An 18473-nucleotide genomic window follows, 5' to 3' on the forward strand; every position below is an offset into this window, starting at 1 on the left:
GCTCTCTCCTGCTAGTCCCCGTCAGTACTCTAGCTGCAGCATTTTGAATTAACTGAAGGCTTTTTAGGGAACTTTTAGGACAACCTGATAATAAAGAATTACAATAGTCCAGCCTAGAGGAAATAAATGCATGAATTAGTTTTTCAGCATCACTCTGAGACAAGACCTTTCTGATTTTAGAGATATTGCGTAAATGCAAAAAGGCAGTCCTACATATTTGTTTAATATGCGCTTTGAATGACATATCCTGATCAAAAATGACTCCAAGATTTCTCACAGTATTACTAGAGGTCAGGGAAATGCCATCCAGAGTAAAGATCTGGTTAGACACCATGCTTCTAAGATTTGTGGGGCCAAGTACAATAACTTCAGTTTTATCTGAGTTTAAAAGCAGGAAATTAGAGGTCATCCATGTCTTTATGTCTGTAAGACAATCCTGCAGTTTAGCTAATTGGTGTGTGTCCTCTGGCTTCATGGATAGATAAAGCTGGGTATCATCTGCGTAACAATGAAAATTTAAGCAATACCGTCTAATAATACTGCCTAAGGGAAGCATGTATAAAGTGAATAAAATTGGTCCTAGCACAGAACCTTGTGGAACTCCATAATTAACTTTAGTCTGTGAAGAACTAAAGCACTCCTTCTGCTGAATCACCTCTAAATTATTTACACATTATTCACTTTGCGTGTTTTTAGGAATCCGCTAGCTTAGCGTAGCTACTAGCTCTTAGCCGATTTAGCATGGCGGCTTCTCCTGTCTCTCCCGCACTTTTCTGCTCTGGGTGTGAAATGTTTAGTTATTCCTCGGCCTCCTTTAGCAGTAATGGTACTTGTAATAAGTGTAGCTTATTCGTAGCTTTGGAGGCCAGGCTGGGCGAATTGGAGACTCGGCTCCGCACCGTGGAAAATTCTACAGCTAGCAAGGCCCCTGTAGTCGGTGCGGACCAAGGTAGCTTAGCCGCCGTTAGTTCCCCCCTGGCAGATCCCGAGCAGCCGGGAAAGCAGGCCGACTGGGTGACTGTGAGGAGGAAGCGTAGCCCTAAACAGAAGCCCCGTGTACACCGCCAACCCGTTCACATCGCTAACCGTTTTTCCCCACTCGACGACACACCCGCCGAGGATCAAACTCTGGTTATTGGCGACTCTGTTTTGAGAAATGTGAAGTTAGCGACACCAGCAACCATAGTCAACTGTCTTCCGGGGGCCAGAGCAGGCGACACTGAAGGAAATTTGAAACTGCTGGCTAAGGCTAAGCGTAAATTTGGTAAGATTGTAATTCACGTCGGCAGTAATGACACCCGGTTACGCCAATCGGAGGTCACTAAAATTAACATTAAATCGGTGTGTAACTTTGCAAAAACAATGTCGGACTCTGTAGTTTTCTCTGGGCCCCTCCCCAATCGGACCGGGAGTGACATGTTTAGCCGCATGTTCTCCTTGAATTGCTGGCTGTCTGAGTGGTGTCCAAAAAATGAGGTGGGCTTCATAGATAATTGGCAAAGCTTCTGGGGAAAACCTGGTCTTGTTAGGAGAGACGGCATCCATCCCACTTTGGATGGAGCAGCTCTCATTTCTAGAAATCTGGCCAATTTTCTTAAATCCTCCAAACCGTGACTATCCAGGGTTGGGACCAGGAAGCAGAGTTGTAGTCTTACACACCTCTCTGCAGCTTCTCTCCCCCTGCCATCCCCTCATTACCCCATCCCCGTAGAGACGGTGCCTGCTCCCAGACTACCAATAACCAGCAAAAATCTATTTAAGCATAAAAATTCAAAAATAAAAAATAATATAGCACCTTCAACTGCACCACAGACTAAAACAGTTAAATGTGGTCTATTAAACATTAGGTCTCTCTCTTCTAAGTCCCTGTTGGTAAATGATATAATAATTGATCAACATATTGATTTATTCTGCCTAACAGAAACCTGGTTACAGCAGGATGAATATGTTAGTTTAAATGAGTCAACACCCCCGAGTCACACTAACTGTCAGAATGCTCGTAGCACAGGCCGGGGTGGAGGATTAGCAGCAATCTTCCATTCCAGCTTATTAATTAATCCAAAACCCAGACAGAGCTTTAATTCATTTGAAAGCTTGTCTCTTAGTCTTGTCCATCCAAATTGGAAGTCCCAAAAACCAGTTTTATTTGTTATTATCTATCGTCCACCTGGTCGTTACTGTGAGTTTCTCTGTGAATTTTCAGACCTTTTGTCTGACTTAGTGCTTAGCTCAGATAAGATAATTATAGTGGGCAATTTTAACATCCACACAGATGCTGAGAATGACAGCCTCAACACTGCATTTAATCTATTATTAGAATCTATTGGCTTTGCTCAAAAAGTAAATGAGTCCACCCACCACTTTAATCATATCTTAGATCTTGTTCTGACTTATGGTATGGAAATAGAAGACTTAACAGTATTCCCTGAAAACTCCCTTCTGTCTGATCATTTCTTAATAACATTTACTGTTATGTGTCGGACGCAGCTCGGAGAACCGACCAGCGTTTGAAGGACCCAGTATGAAATAAGCAGAGCACGGTACAAAGGCTAACTGAATTTAATACATAACAGTGATAATACAGAAAGGTGCGGTCTGGCGTGGTGCGCTCCCAGCAGCGCTAACGGTCCGGAGCCAGAAGCTGTTTCGGACCCAAGGACCCCGCCGACACCCCCCAGGTGGCCGCAACAACCGAGTCTGTGAAAGAAGGAACCATTATGTGAGTCCACACTCTACACACAGAACACTTAAAGGTGTACAAACAGCAAACACTTCCTGGCTTGATTGCTGATCAGCTTCCAACCTGCAGGCATGGAACATCCAGTTCACAAAACTCCACCGCAGTGGAAGCTGATACATGACTAACAAACAGCTCAATACAATAAGGTGTGAGGGACACCACATTTACTGACTGTATAACTGTTAGTCACAAAATCTAACGTACCTCAGGAAGTGTGCTGACGAGCGTGAGACCTCACCCCCTCCTCTTTCACAGACTGTGCATCAAACCTGGACGTTTCTCAGCATCCGCTGCTGATGAGATGGCTCCCGAGACGACGATCTCACCCACAAGGTCACAAGGTCGAGTCTCTGGCAAATACACACTGTGCACTCCAGTCTTAAATGCCAACATGCTCCAATCCATCCAGATGCACCTCAGCTGTGAGTCCTGACGAGTCGCAGGTGATCAGGGTGAGGTCCTGACAGCCTCAGCAACACAGCCACTCAGTCCCAAATGCACGCCACCTGGGAGGAAAACAAAAAGACAAACAAACCGGCAGCCAGGCCCCCCCAGCCATATAACATTTACATTTACTCTGATGGACTACCCAGCAGTGGGGAATAAGTTTCATTACACTAGAAGTCTTTCAGAAAGCGCTGTAACTAGGTTTAAGGATATGATTCCTTTTTTATGTTCTCTAATGCCATATACCAACACAGTGCAGAGTAGCAACCTAAACTCTGTAAGTGAGATAGAGTATCTCGTCAATAGTTTTACATCCTCATTGAAGACAACTTTGGATGCTGTAGCTCCTCTAAAAAAGAGAGCTTTAAATCAGAAGTGCCTGACTCCGTGGTATAACTCACAAACTCGTAGCTTAAAGCAGATAACCCGTAAGTTGGAGAGGAAATGGCGTCTCACTAATTTAGAAGATCTTCACTTAGCCTGGAAAAAGAGTCTGTTGTTCTATAAAAAAGCCCTCCGTAAAGCTAGGACATCTTCTACTCATCACTAATTGAAGAAAATAAGAACAACCCCAGGTTTCTTTTCAGCACTGTAGCCAGGCTGACAAAGAGTCAGAGCTCTATTGAGCTGAGTATTCCATTAACTTTAACTAGTAATGACTTCATGACTTTCTTTGCTAACAAAATTTTAACTATTAGAGAAAAAATTACTCATAACCATCCCAAAGACGTATCGTTATCTTTGGCTGCTTTCAGTGATGCCGGTATTTGGTTAGACTCTTTCTCTCCGATTGTTCTGTCTGAGTTATTCTCATTAGTTACTTCATCCAAACCATCAACATGTTTATTAGACCCCATTCCTACCAGGCTGCTCAAGGAAGCCCTACCATTATTTAATGCTTCGATCTTAAATATGATCAATCTATCTTTGTTAGTTGGCTATGTACCACAGGCTTTTAAGGTGGCAGTAATTAAACCATTACTTAAAAAGCCATCACTTGACCCAGCTATCTTAGCTAATTATAGGCCAATCTCCAACCTTCCTTTTCTCTCAAAAATTCTTGAAAGGGTAGTTGTAAAACAGCTAACTGATCATCTGCAGAGGAATGGTCTATTTGAAGAGTTTCAGTCAGGTTTTAGAATTCATCATAGTACAGAAACAGCATTAGTGAAGGTTACAAATGATCTTCTTATGGCCTCGGACAGTGGACTCATCTCTGTGCTTGTTCTGTTAGACCTCAGTGCTGCTTTTGATACTGTTGACCATAAAATTTTATTACAGAGATTAGAGCATGCCATAGGTATTAAAGGCACTGCGCTGCGGTGGTTTGAATCATATTTGTCTAATAGATTACAATTGTTCATGTAAATGGGGAATCTCTTCACAGACTAAAGTTAATTATGGAGTTCCACAAGGTTCTGTGCTAGGACCAATTTTATTCACTTTATACATGCTTCCCTTAGGCAGTATTATTAGACGGTATTGCTTAAATTTTCATTGTTACGCAGATGATACCCAGCTTTATCTATCCATGAAGCCAGAGGACACACACCAATTAGCTAAACTGCAGGATTGTCTTACAGACATAAAGACATGGATGACCTCTAAATTCCTGCTTTTAAACTCAGATAAAACTGAAGTTATTGTACTTGGCCCCACAAATCTTAGAAACATGGTGTCTAACCAGATCCTTACTCTGGATGGCATTACCCTGACCTCTAGTAATACTGTGAAAAATCTTGGAGTCATTTTTGATCAGGATATGTCATTCAAAGCGCATATTAAACAAATATGTAGGACTGCTTTTTTGCATTTACGCAATATCTCTAAAATCAGAAAGGTCTTGTCTCAGAGTGATGCTGAAAACTAATTCATGCATTTATTTCCTCTAGGCTGGACTATTGTAATTCATTATTATCAGGTTGTCCTAAAAGTTCCCTAAAAAGCCTTCAGTTAATTCAAATGCTGCAGCTAGAGTACTGACGGGGACTAGAAGGAGAGAGCATATCTCAACCCATATTGGCCTCTCTTCATTGGCTTCCTGTTAATTCTAGAATAGAATTTAAATTCTTCTTCTTACTTATAAGGTTTTGAATAATCAGGTCCCATCTTATCTTAGGGACCTCGTAGTACCATATCACCCCAATAGAGCGCTTCGCTCTCAGACTGCAGGCTTACTTGTAGTTCCTAGGGTTTGTAAGAGTAGAATGGGAGGCAGAGCCTTCAGCTTTCAGGCTCCTCTCCTGTGGAACCAGCTCCCAATTCAGATCAGGGAGACAGACACCCTCTCTACTTTTAAGATTAGGCTTAAAACTTTCCTTTTTGCTAAAGCTTATAGTTAGGGCTGGATCAGGTGACCCTGAACCATCCCTTAGTTATGCTGCTATAGACGTAGACTGCTGGGGGGTTCCCATGATGCACTGTTTCTTTCTCTTTTTGCTCTGTATGCACCACTCTGCATTTAATCATTAGTGATCGATCTCTGCTCCCCTCCACAGCATGTCTTTTTCCTGGTTCTCTCCCTCAGCCCCAACCAGTCCCAGCAGAAGACTGCCCCTCCCTGAGCCTGGTTCTGCTGGAGGTTTCTTCCTGTTAAAAGGGAGTTTTTCCTTCCCACTGTAGCCAAGTACTTGCTCACAGGGGGTCGTTTTGACCGTTGGGGTTTTACATAATTATTGTATGGCCTTGCCTTACAATATAAAGCGCCTTGGGGCAACTGTTTGTTGTGATTTGGCGCTATATAAAAAAATTGATTGATTGAATTGATTGATTGATAAGTAAAATACGGCCAAGGGTATTTTAACATTGTCTTATATTTTTATTAAGTCTGTTTCCAACACTTCTGTGGGTACCTGGTAGTCCCCAAATGCAAAGATTTCAATGAAGTGTGCCATTTTTGCTGTTTTCTTCAATGGTAAACAGCTTTTGAATAATGTGGTCTCATTTCAGAATAAAAGATTAGGCTGAAACTTTAGACGGTGTGTGAAAGTGTGACAAGTCCTTTAGTATGTGTCTTATTTGCTTTCCACAGCACTGTTGTACACACAGTTTTATCTCATTTGTGAGATGGCCGGTGTGTAAGTACAGCAGGATATATGATTAGGCCTGGCAGGTTAGTGATTTTCGTAAGCAGAAGGGAGAGCGGTGACATTTTTCTTTAAATCTCTGACCCTGATGATGAAAAATGCATGTATCAAGTTTAGCTAAGGCTGTTTAGGTAATCATTTATTCCAGTGTCTCCAGTCCCATGTCTTGACCTTACAGGTTGTCATCTGACATATGAGCATGACACCTCCCTCTCCTGACTGCTCCTGCCCACATCACCACTCCTAAACCCCAACAGGACACATCAAGTCATTTCTCCTTTGATAAGAGCCTGCCAAGTTCAAACCATGACCTTCAGGTCACCATGCTCTGCTCTGATACACCTCCAGCCACAGTCTCTCATGTCTTTTCATCAGAAATGTATCTGCATCCAACAAAAATGGCAAAGTTGTACAGACATTCACTTAGTGAAAATAAGTGAATTTCATGTCTCTGGGACCTCAGCCTATGAGATTAGGGGATGCTTGGGAAGAGGTTATGGAGTCAAGAGGTCACTCAATACAGATGTTTGGCAATGTCAATACTTTTGCAGGAGCATCGAGACTGATTGTTGATGCCCAGAGTGAGGATGAAAAGGATGATGGACAAATATATGAGAGAGTGAAATAAATATGAAGAATCCATCAGTTATACAGAACTATTCCAATATAAAGTCAACAAGGTCATAAATACTCGGTCATATTAGTCACTAAAATAGCTTGGTCACTTGAGGGTTAAGGAGAATCAGATGAGGAGCATCATTGTGAGTAAATGTCAGCTATGACATTCTGGTCATGTGGTGCATTTATCTGTATATGATCCAGCATGCAGCTGCCTCAGTGTTGAGGACCCTATTGGTTAAAGAAGGCAAAGAGGAAATCTACATTTCACCTGGCTGTTGCAGAAAGATGTTGCGGATGGATTGGTTGTTTGCCAAGATCTTTGACTTCCAGGCCCAAGGTACTTCCATGGTGTGGTGGATGCGGCGACTAGACTTGACTTGTTTATTAGCATTGTCCCAGTTCACCTAGCTGATACCTGCCTTTTTCCGGTAAAGTAATGTGCAACGGCCTCATGTCCTGTCTACAGGGAGTCGTTGACTGTCATATGCTTCATGCTATGGTATCTGATTATAAGGACTGGGCTCAATGAGGCTCAGGGCCTCTGTAGGGCTTACTTTATCGCATGAAAAGATGTACGTCATAAATTCCATGTAATGCAAACCACAGTGTCAAATACAAACATCTGCTTCACCTCCCATACCAACAGAAACACTACGCAACCAGAAAGTATTCATAGCACTTCACCTTATCCACATTTTGTTATGTTACAGCTTTATTCCAAAAGGGATTCAATTATTTTTTTCCTCGAAATTCTACACACAATATCCCATAATGACAATGTGATTTTTTTTTTTAGATTTTTGCAAATTTATTAAAAGTAAAAAACTAAGAAATCACATGTACATAAGTATTCAAATCAAATCAAATCAATTTTATTTATATAGCGCCAAATCACAACAAACAGTTGCCCCAAGGTGCTTTATATTGTAAGGCAAAAGCCATACAATAATTACAGAAAAACCCCAACGGTCAAAACGACCCCCTGTAAGCAACCACTTGGCAACAGTGGGAAGGGATTCATGCACATGAAGCTCAAAATTGGGCTCAGGTGCATCCTGATTCTACTGATCATGCTTGAGATGTTTCTACAGCTTAACTGGCATCCACCTAGGGTAAATTCAGTTGATTGGACGTGATCTGGAAAGGCACACACCTGTCTACATATAAGGACCCACAGTTGACAGTGCATGTCAGAGCACAAACCAAGCATGAAGTTAAAGGAATTGTCTCTAGACCTCTGAGACAGGACTGTCTCCAGGTACAAATCTGGGGAAGGGTATAGAACAGGGGTGCCTAAGTTCCGTCCTCGAGATCCACCTGTCTCCCTGTTCCAACACACATAAATGGTAAATGGACTGCATTTATATAGCTCTTTTCCATCTGCATCAGATGCTCAAAGCTCTTTACAAATAATGCCTCACATACAAGGCACTTGTTACACACCTGGAGCAATAGGGGATTAAAGACCTTGCCCAAGGGCCCTTAGTGATTTTCCAGTCAGGCTGGGATTTGAACCGAGAATCTTCTGTTCTCAAGCCCAACACCTTAACCACTAGACCATCACCTCCCACAAAATCCAATGAAAGACTCATTAGCAGGCTTTTAATGAGCCTTTCATTGGATTTAGGTGTGTTGGAGCAGGGAGACCACTAAGAGTATCAGGAAGGTAGATCTCGAGGACCGAACTTGGGCACCCCTGTTATAGAAACATTTCTGCTGCTTTGAAGGTTCCAATAAGCACAGGGGCCACCATCATTCATAAATGGAGAAAGTTCGGATCTACCAGGACTCTTGCTAGAGATGATGACTCATCAAAACTGAGCGATTGGGGAGAAAGGCTTTAGTCAGGGAGGTGACCAAGAAACAGATGGTCACTGTGTCAGAGCTCCAGCATTCCTCTGTCTGTTGTCCTTCTGGATGGTTCTCCTCTCTCCACAAAGGAGAACCTTCCAGAAGGACAACAGACAGAGGAAGACAGAGGATGACTATCTCTGCAGCAATCCACCAATCAGGCCTGTATGGTAGAGTGGCCAGACGGAAGCCACTTCTTAGTAAAAGGCACATGCCAGCCCCCCTGGAGTTTGCCAAAAGGCACGTGAAGGACTCTCAGACCATGAGAAATAAAATTCTCTGGTCGAATGAGACAAAGATTGAATCATCATGCCATGGAGATGTTTTTCAGCGGCAGGAACTGGGAGACTAGTCAGGATTGAGGGAACGATAAATTCACCAATGTACAGAGACATCCTGGATGAAAACTGCTCCACAGTAATTCTGACCTCAGACTGGGGTAACAGTTCATGTTTCAGCAGTACAAAGATCCTAAGCACACAGCCAAGATATCAAAGGAGTGGCTTCAGGACAACTCTGTGAATGTCCATAAGTGGCCCAGCCAGATCCTAGACCTGAATCTGATTGAACATCTCTGGAGAGATCTGCATTGACATTGACGCATTGACGCTCCCCATCCAACCTGATGGAGCTTAAGAGGTGCTGTAAAGTGGAATGGCCAAAACTGGCAAAAGATAGGTGCACCAAGCTTGTGGCATCATATTCAAGAAGACTTGAGGCTGTAATTGCTGCCAAAGGTGCATCAACAAAGTATTGAGCAAAGGGTGTGAATACCTATGTACATATGATGTCTTAGCTTTTATTTTTAATACATTGCAAAAATTTCAAAAACCTTTTTCATGGTGTCATTATGGGGTGTTGTGAGTAGAAGTTGAGTAAAAAAAAAAGAAAAAGAATTTACTCCATTTTGAAATAAGGCTGTAATATAACATGGTAAAAGTGAAGCGCTGTGAATACTTTCTGGATGCACTGTATCAGAGCACTATTTTACTTTCACGATTTGGGGGTATGTGCACGGAGAACATGTCTGTGTGATGAAAGTTTAAAACGGTGATGTAAATATTGTACTAAGTCAAAACACAAGAATAAGCCCCTGAACATCTATTTCAATTCAGTTTTCTTCAGGACAATAAGTATCCAAGAGGTGAAGGCAACAGCTGTGGTTAGTGTAGTAATTACCTTTTATGAAAGAGAAATAAACATATTGATGGTGACCCCGGCCAGATGAATGCAAATGGCTGAGGTGGTGGATTTGCAGTCTCCACAGTCATTCTCTTCATGTGGTGAGCGACGGAAAAAAACATTGCTTTTGTGTTAATTTGCATCAAGAAGACTGTGGTAGTATTTAAAATGCTAAATTATTTCCAACATGTTTTATGCAGCCTTGTGCCTGACACAAGGCACAGTGAAAGAGCTGTGGAGGTCAAAGTGATTTCAACACGGACTGAGAATTAAAAAGAGAGAGAGTCAAGCCTGGTGACTTTGGTGTCTCACTAAGTTCAAATGTATGTCCAATTTAACCTCATTTGCTGTGAAAATACGTAGATGAGGAATTTGTTTAGATCTTCTCTCCAGAGTCACACGGGCCACAGCCGTGCTACCAACTGAATTAATGGTATTCAAGCCCTTTTACTTCAAAGAGAAATATTTCTACCTTAAATATAGCTTTTTTGAACATAGTGTTTTACAGGGAACATCACTTTCAAAATTTTTCACATGTGCACTGGTGGTAAACAAGCAGCCATTAAATACCATTAAAAACAAGTTGCTTCACCTCAGACTTCTTTCTGGCGAGTGGCTGGTGCACACTGACCTGTGACCCACAAACAATCATAACCAGTAAGAATATTAATGAAATTCTCATCTTGTCTACGATTACCACTGCAAAGTCCGTCCCTCCCTCCCTCCCTCCCTCCATCCATCCATCCATTCTCCCATGGGGAGATGATGGTCTTGTGGTTAAGCATTGGTCTTGAGACCAGAAGATCCTGATTTCAAACCCCAGCCTGACTGGAAAATCACTAAGGCCCCTTGGACAAGGTCCTTAATCCCTGAGTTACTCCCGGTGTGTAGTGAGCGCCTTGCATAACAACACCCTCACATCGGTGTGTCAGTGTGTCTGTGTGAATGGGTGAATTTGAGGCATAATTGTAAAGCGCTGTGAGCGTCTGATGCAGATGGAAAAGCGCTATATAAATGCAATCCATCCATCCATCCATCCATCCATCCATCCATCCATCCATCCATCCATCCATCCATCCATCCATCCATCCATCCATCCATCCATCCATCCATCCATCCATCCATCCATCCATCCAAAGTTACACTGAAATTAAATGTCAAATGCTACATTTATATACTATGCCACTGGTGAACCCTGGACATTTGGATGTCAGCTGATAATTAATGTTATGTTACAACTGTTATTAGTCTGATTTCTAGTGTTGTGCTCCAGTCTGGTCTTGGTCTTGAGACTGGTCTTGAGCTCACCTTTTCACTTATTCAATGTCATCTCAGAATTGAAAACAATTGTACTCTATTCTGACTCAGTCTTGAACTATAGTAAAATGCAGTGCATCCAGAAAGTATTCACAGCGCTCTACTTTTTCCACATTTTGTTATGTTACACCCTTATTCCAAAATGGGTGTAATTCATTTCTTTCCCTCAAAATTCTGCATACAATTGAGATTTTTTTCAATTTTATTAAAAATAAAAGCTAAGAAATCACACGTGCATAAGTATTCACAGCCTTTGCCATGAAACTCAAAATTGAGCTCAGGTGCATCCTGTTTCCACTGATCATCCTTGAAATGTTTCTACATCTTAATTTGAGTCCACCTGGGGTAAATTCAGTTGATTGGACATCATTTGGAAAGACACACACCTGTCTACATACACTCAACAAAAATATAAATGCAACACTTTTGGTTTTGCTCCCATTTTGTATGAGATGAACTCAAAGATCTAAAACTTTTTCCACATACACAATATCACCATTTCCCTCAAATATTGTTCACAAACCAGTCTAAATCTGTGATAGTGAGCACTTCTCCTTTGCTGAGATAATCCATCCCACCTCACAGGTGTGCCATATCAAGATGCTGATTAGACACCATGATTAGTGCACAGGTGTGCCTTAGACTGCCCACAATAAAAGGCCACTCTGAAAGGTGCAGTTTTGTTTTATTGGGGGGGGGGGATACCAGTCAGTATCTGGTGTGAAAACCATTTGCCTCATGCAGTGCAACACATCTCCTTCGCATAGAGTTGATCAGGTTGTCAATTGTGGCCTGTGGAATGTTGGTCCACTCCTCTTCAATGGCTGTGCAAAGTTGCTGGATATTGGCAGGAACTGGTACACTCTGTCGTATACACCGGTCCAGAGCATCCCAAACATGCTCAATGGGTGACATGTCCGGTGAGTATGCCGGCCATGCAAGAACTGGGACATTTTCAGCTTCCAAGAATTGTGTACAGATCCTTGCAACATGGGGCTGTGCATTATCCTGCTGCAACATGAGGTGATGTTCTTGGATGTATGGCACAACAATGGGCCTCAGGATCTCGTCACGGTATCTCTGTGCATTCAAAATGCCATCAATAAAATGCACCTGTGTTCTTCGTCCATAACAGACGCCTGCCCATACCATAACCCCACCGCCACCATGGGCCACTCGATCCACAACACTGACATCAGAAAACCACTCACCCACACGACGCCACACACGCTGTCTGCCATCTGCCCTGAACAGTGTGAACCTGGATTCATCTGTGAAGAGAACACCTCTCCAACGTGCCAAACGCCAGCGAATGTGAGCATTTGCCCACTCAAGTCGGTTACAACGACGAACTGGAATCAGGTCGAGACCCCGATGAGGACAACGAGCATGCAGATGAGCTTCCCTGAGACGGTTTCTGACAGTTTGTGCAGAAATTCTTTGGTTATGCAAACCGATTGTTTCAGCAGCTGTCTGAGTGGCTGGTCTCAGACGATCTTGGAGGTGAACATGCTGGATGTGGAGGTCCTGGGCTGGTGTGGTTACATGTGGTCTGCGGTTGTGAGGCTGGTTGGATGTACTGCCAAATTCTCTGAAACGCCTTTGGAGATGGCTTATGGTAGAGAAATGAACATTCAATACACGAGCAACAGCTCTGGTTGACATTCCTGCTGTCAGCATGCCAATTGTACGCTCCCTCAAATCTTGCGACATCTGTGGCATTGTGCTGTGTGATAAAACTGCACCTTTCAGAGTGGCCTTTTATTGTGGGCAGTCTAAGGCACACCTGTGCACTAATCATGGTGTCTAATCAGCATCTTGATATGGCACACCTGTGAGGTGGGATGGATTATCTCAGCAAAGGAGAAGTGCTCACTATCACAGATTTAGACTGGTTTGTGAACAATATTTGATGGAAATGGTGATATTGTGTATGTGGAAAAGGTTTTAGATCTTTGAGTTCATCTCATACAAAATGGGAGCAAAACCAAAGTGTTGCGTTTATATTTTTGAGTGTATAAGGTCCAAAACGTTGACAGTGCACAAACCAAGCATGAAGTTAAAGGAATTGTCTGTTGACCTCTGAGACAGGACTGTCTGAAGGTACAAATCTGAGGAAGGGTGCAGAAACATTTCTGCTGCTTTGAAGGGCCCAATGAGCACAGTGGCTGCCATCATCCGTAAATGGAAGATGTTCGGATCCACCAGGACTCTTCCTAGAGCTGGCTGGAACTGGGAGACTAGTCAGGATTGAGGGAAGGATGAATGCAGCAGAGACATCCTTGATGATATCCTGCTCCAGAGCACTCTTGACCTCAGACTGGGGTGATGGTTCATGTTTCAGCAGGACAATGACCCTAATCACACTGCCAAGATATCAAAGGAGTGGCTTCAGGACAACTCTGTGAATGTCTTTGAGTGGTCCAGCCAGAGCCTACACCTAAGTCTGATTGAACATCTCTGGAGAGATCTGAAAATGGCTGTGCACTGATGCTCCCCATCCAACCTGATGGAGCTTGAGAGGTGCTGCAAAGAGGAATGGGCAAAACTACCCAAAGCTAGGTGTGCCAAGCTTGAGGCATCCTATTCAACTATATATATATATATATAATATATATATATATATATATATATATATATATATATATATATATATTATATATATATATCTTGTCGGAGTCCAAAGCTTTGGACTCCGACAAGGGGGGGTCGCATCTCCTCCACTCTCCCTTATCTCTGTTCTCTGCTTTAACCTTCAAGTCCCTAATTCACCAGACTGTGAATTCCTCAAATTATATTGGATACTGGATCTATTGGACTACTATTGCATTAACCATGGAATTGATCAGCTGGTCTCTGAATGCTATTGACACCATTTTTTCTACAAGAAGGTCAGGACCGGGGGATCCTACCTGCCCAGATGGAACGCATCCTGCGGGCTATGTTCTCGACTCCTGGAGTTCCTGGCATGTGGCATGCTTGGCGCCTTTCTTCGTTGAGGATGCCGAGGATTTATTCATTTTTGGTCTTATGGTAGCAGGGCTGGTACTTTTTGGCTCATGTGCTGCCCTGATCTACCGGAAAATTGGCAAGACGGCAGCATCAAGAACCACGGCCCCTCGCTTGTCCGTCATGATTAACGAGATTAGCAATGCAGTGCATTCTCAGACCGCGATGACTCTTGAACTCAGATGCAAATTGGATGACATCTTGGAGCAGATGCGTGCCTTGCAGTTGAAGTTGAAGATTTCAGAGGCCGGTGAATATTCTTAATTCATAATTGGGATTTGGTTGTTCAAGTGGAACTGTTAAAAGTGTTTTTCACTGCTCAAACCACAACACTACAGGCTTATTAAGGCTGAAGGTCAAATTGCCCGACTGTTTTCCCTCCAGAGGAATTTTTTCGGCCTGGGGATCATTTAGCTGTTTCTTATCTCAACTCACAAAGACAATAAACTGCTTTTCACAGGACTGAAGCATGCTCCATTCCCTCCCCCCACCCCCTCCTATCCCCCATCAAACACTCCCACTCCGGCGTCTGCTCACGTCACTCCTTTCCCCTTCTGTGGGGGTGGTGCAGTTTTAGCTGCAGCCCTCGTTCCTCCCCCCAAGCTGACGGCGGCGCATCTCAGGGTTGCTGCGTGGCCTTCACCCACTTGCCTCAATTTGGATAACGGACTTCTTCAAACTTAGTGCACATAAACAATGTCAAATGTGTATGTGCTGTCTTTAATTCTGATGTGTGCCATTATTACGGTAAACAAGTAATAATTGTGGACTAATTGCTGTCTGAGGTAACTGGAGTGTAAACATAATTTCTCCACTGTGAGATCAATAAAGTATATCTCATCTCATATATATATATATATATATATATATATATATATATATATATATATATATATATATATATTGTGTTGGTCTTGACTCAAAAGCCCATCTTCTAAGGTCTTGGGCTTGACTCAGACTCGACATAGACAGTCTTGTCCCCATTGCTACCTAGCTCTCAGTTTGCAGCAGATGAGTTCTATTGTGGCTGAATGTGTTGCCATGGACGAGTCTGGTGCAACACTAATCCAAATCCTCAACTCTTCTGAGGGCCCCTTCACACATAGTGCGAATATGTGCAACTCAGGGTGACTCATGGCGGTACAGCTTGTATGAGCACACCATGCAACATCGCACCAACGGGCAGGCATGCACGATGCTGGTGCGATGGTTCATCCACACAACGGTGTCTTTTGAGCAGGGACACAGTGCGAGCTGCTGCAGCTGCTCACACTGTGTTCCATGGGACCAGGTGCACCACATTGCGCCACTGATGTGGAGGAAAATAAAATAAACCCCAGCTGTATTATTAGTGAATATCACTGGGTTGATATAAATAATACATAATAGGGGACGCAATACAGACGCCCGCGGTAAAATAACCCTGGTTAAAAAAAAAAAAATGCCACTCACAGGATTTGAACCCACACACTCTGATCACCAGATAGAAACTTTACCACTGCACTACAATCACTGTTTTGTAACAGGAGTGTGAAATGGTCAAAATCAACAAGCAGATGAATGTATTTTTGTCAAGTGGAGTAAATGGGGAAAAAAGTCACCTTCCTGCACACCGAAGATAACATAGATCATGGGGTGGCTGGGAGGGAGGTGGTGATGCAAGAACAAATTTGAAGAAAAGGAAAAGAGGAATGAGTGCAGCAATGAGCAGGAGGTGTAAAATGTGTAAATGAGGTGTAAATGTGATAACTGACCAAACGGTGTTTGGTACAGCGTATTTCTGCTGGTTCGTGACTGAAAGTGGCATATTTGTTGCACTGTTGGGTTGTCCTGGTCTTGCGGCGTGCCGCTCACAGCCCTCACAGCCCGACATGCGTGTCCTGTCAGACATGACATTCAGATCGCCTGCTGCATGCCCAAAGGGACTGACGATCTGTTTCTATGTTTTTATGTATTTCCACACAAGCACACACATGCGCGTGTCCATCAAAACACGGGACGTGTGCTGCAGCTGTGATGTCCAGAACCGGAGATGTCTCAACAGCTTGACTGTTTGCTGGCTGTTGTCATGTTAACAATGCGAATGGCCACACATGTTCTAAGTGCCAAACAAGCGGTGTTAGATGTTCATGTGTGTCACCTGGAATTTGGCCGACACCTGCCACGAGAGGGTTCGATGGGGTCGCGCAGCGCACACTCTGTCTTTCAGCCGCTGATATGTGCAAATAGTTGTAGCAACAGGTGTACGAGGCAGCTACGATATTACACGTTTTGCACACGATTCCTGCTTCATGCTCACTTTATGCACAAATCGACCAAATTCGCACTATGTGTGAAGGGGCCCTGAACAAAGTGCCAACAAGCTTTGAATCACTTTGACACATTCTCCAGTTTCCGCCTACATCAAATGGTCACATCAAATCAAGAGTCCATTGTGCAACCATCACTTGAGTACAGGTCAAATATCAGAAGATGCTGCCTTCTGATTCTGTCTGACTTTAAGGACAGTTAATATGTGAGCACAAATGGACAAACTGTCTACAGCTCTAAAGTGTGATCACAGTCTAAAGCCATTTATCTCTGCAACATCAATGCTAAGTAAAGTGAACTTGATGGATTACCTCTAAGTTTGAAATGCCATAAAGCACTCACTGCTTCTGTCAAGCTGACAGCAGAAGTGAGGAAAGGCCAGCTGGTCCTTTAAAGGCTAGTTTCCATTTAAAACCCAGAGAGGCTTTGCAAAACCACAGAACACTGCAGGCGGACGTAACTCTGTGTCAGACATCTGGGCCCAAGCCATATGTTCTATTCCCTCCCATCTCTCTGTCCTCCCACTCTTGATATGAGAGTATTTGTGCACCTGCATGCATGTAGCTCCCAATTCAGATCAGGGAGACAGACACCCTCTCTACTTTTAAGATTAGGCTTAGACTTTCCTTTTTGCTAAAGCTTATAGTTAGGGCTGGATCAGGTGACCCTGAACCATCCCTTAGTTATGCTGCTATAGACTTAGACTGCTGGGGGGTTCCCATGATGCACTGAGTGTTTCTTTCTCTTTTTGCTCTGTATGCACCACTCTGCATTTAATCATTAGTGATTGATCTCTGCTCCCCTCCACAGCATGTCTTTTTCCTGGTTCTCTCCCTCAGCCCCAACCAGTCCCAGCAGAAGACTGCCCCTCCCTGAGCCTGGTTCTGCTGGAGGTTTCTTCCTGTTAAAAGGGAGTTTTCCTTCCCATTGTCGCCAAGTGCTTGCTCACAGTTTTGTTCTCTATTAACCTTCTTACCCTCTGTACTCAGAGTTCTCCACTGGTTCATAAATTTTGCATGAACAAAGTGTGAGAGATGACCAATGCCATGCACTGAACCTTAACCCTGACCTACAAATGTGTACCCAATCCAGGAAGGTTTCCAGTAGTTCACTGGGGTATACAAATACAGTTTTGGCAAATGTCAAGAATCAATCAAGGAATATTTGGAGTCTGCAGACATGCAATATGCATTACAGACACTTTAATCCAATCTAAATGTTTCCACAAGTGGCAGATTGTGAACTAATATCAGATTAAATAAGCACATAATATCCCATTCCGATTTAATGCTGTCATTTGTTCATTCAGTACCTGATTATCTGCTGCATCTGCAGTCGGTCGGGATCTGACGCTGAGAAGGTTGCCAGGCTGGTTCCAGCAGGAACTCCCTCTTCAAAGCGGATATGTTTGGGGTTTGTGGGGAAGTAAGGGGGTTCATTGACATCCTGAACAGATATGGTGACCCCAGCTGTGGACTGGAGTGAGGACTGGATGCCACTGGCTAGGTGTGCCTGGTTGGACACCACCACCGTTAACATGAAGGCACGGTTCATCTCAAAGTCTACAGGCTGGAAGAGGAAAAGAAGGAGCTTGTGTCAGTGTATGAAACAAGAAAGTGAACCCTTATACAACAGAGGGAACAGAAAACAAAATTACTACATTTTCCAAAGTACAAGTTTTTGCTAGTTTGGGAGGGCACATGACTTATAATCTGGTGTGATATATACACTCAACAAAAATATAAACGCAACACTTTTGGTTTTGCTCCCATTTTGTATGAGATGAACTCAAAGATCTAAAACTTTTTCCACATACACAATATCACCGTTTCCCTCAAACCATTTCCCTTCACAAACCAGTCTAAATCTGTGATAGTGAGCACTTCTCCTTTGCTGAGATAATCCATCCC

General features: G+C 43.2%; 1 protein-coding gene across 1 annotated transcript in view; it reads right to left on the bottom strand.

Moving 5' to 3' along the window:
• The window catches only part of LOC117512653 (cadherin-4-like), a 990586-nt gene that overhangs the window by 41914 nt on the left and 930199 nt on the right, over positions 1 to 18473 (bottom strand). Inside the window, 1 exon segment of the mRNA XM_034172806.1 lies at positions 17876 to 18132. Coding sequence (XP_034028697.1) covers positions 17876 to 18132 — 257 coding nt within the window.

The sequence above is a fragment of the Thalassophryne amazonica genome, chromosome 6, assembly GCF_902500255.1.
Source record: "Thalassophryne amazonica chromosome 6, fThaAma1.1, whole genome shotgun sequence".
Classification (NCBI taxonomy): Eukaryota; Metazoa; Chordata; class Actinopteri; order Batrachoidiformes; family Batrachoididae; genus Thalassophryne; species Thalassophryne amazonica.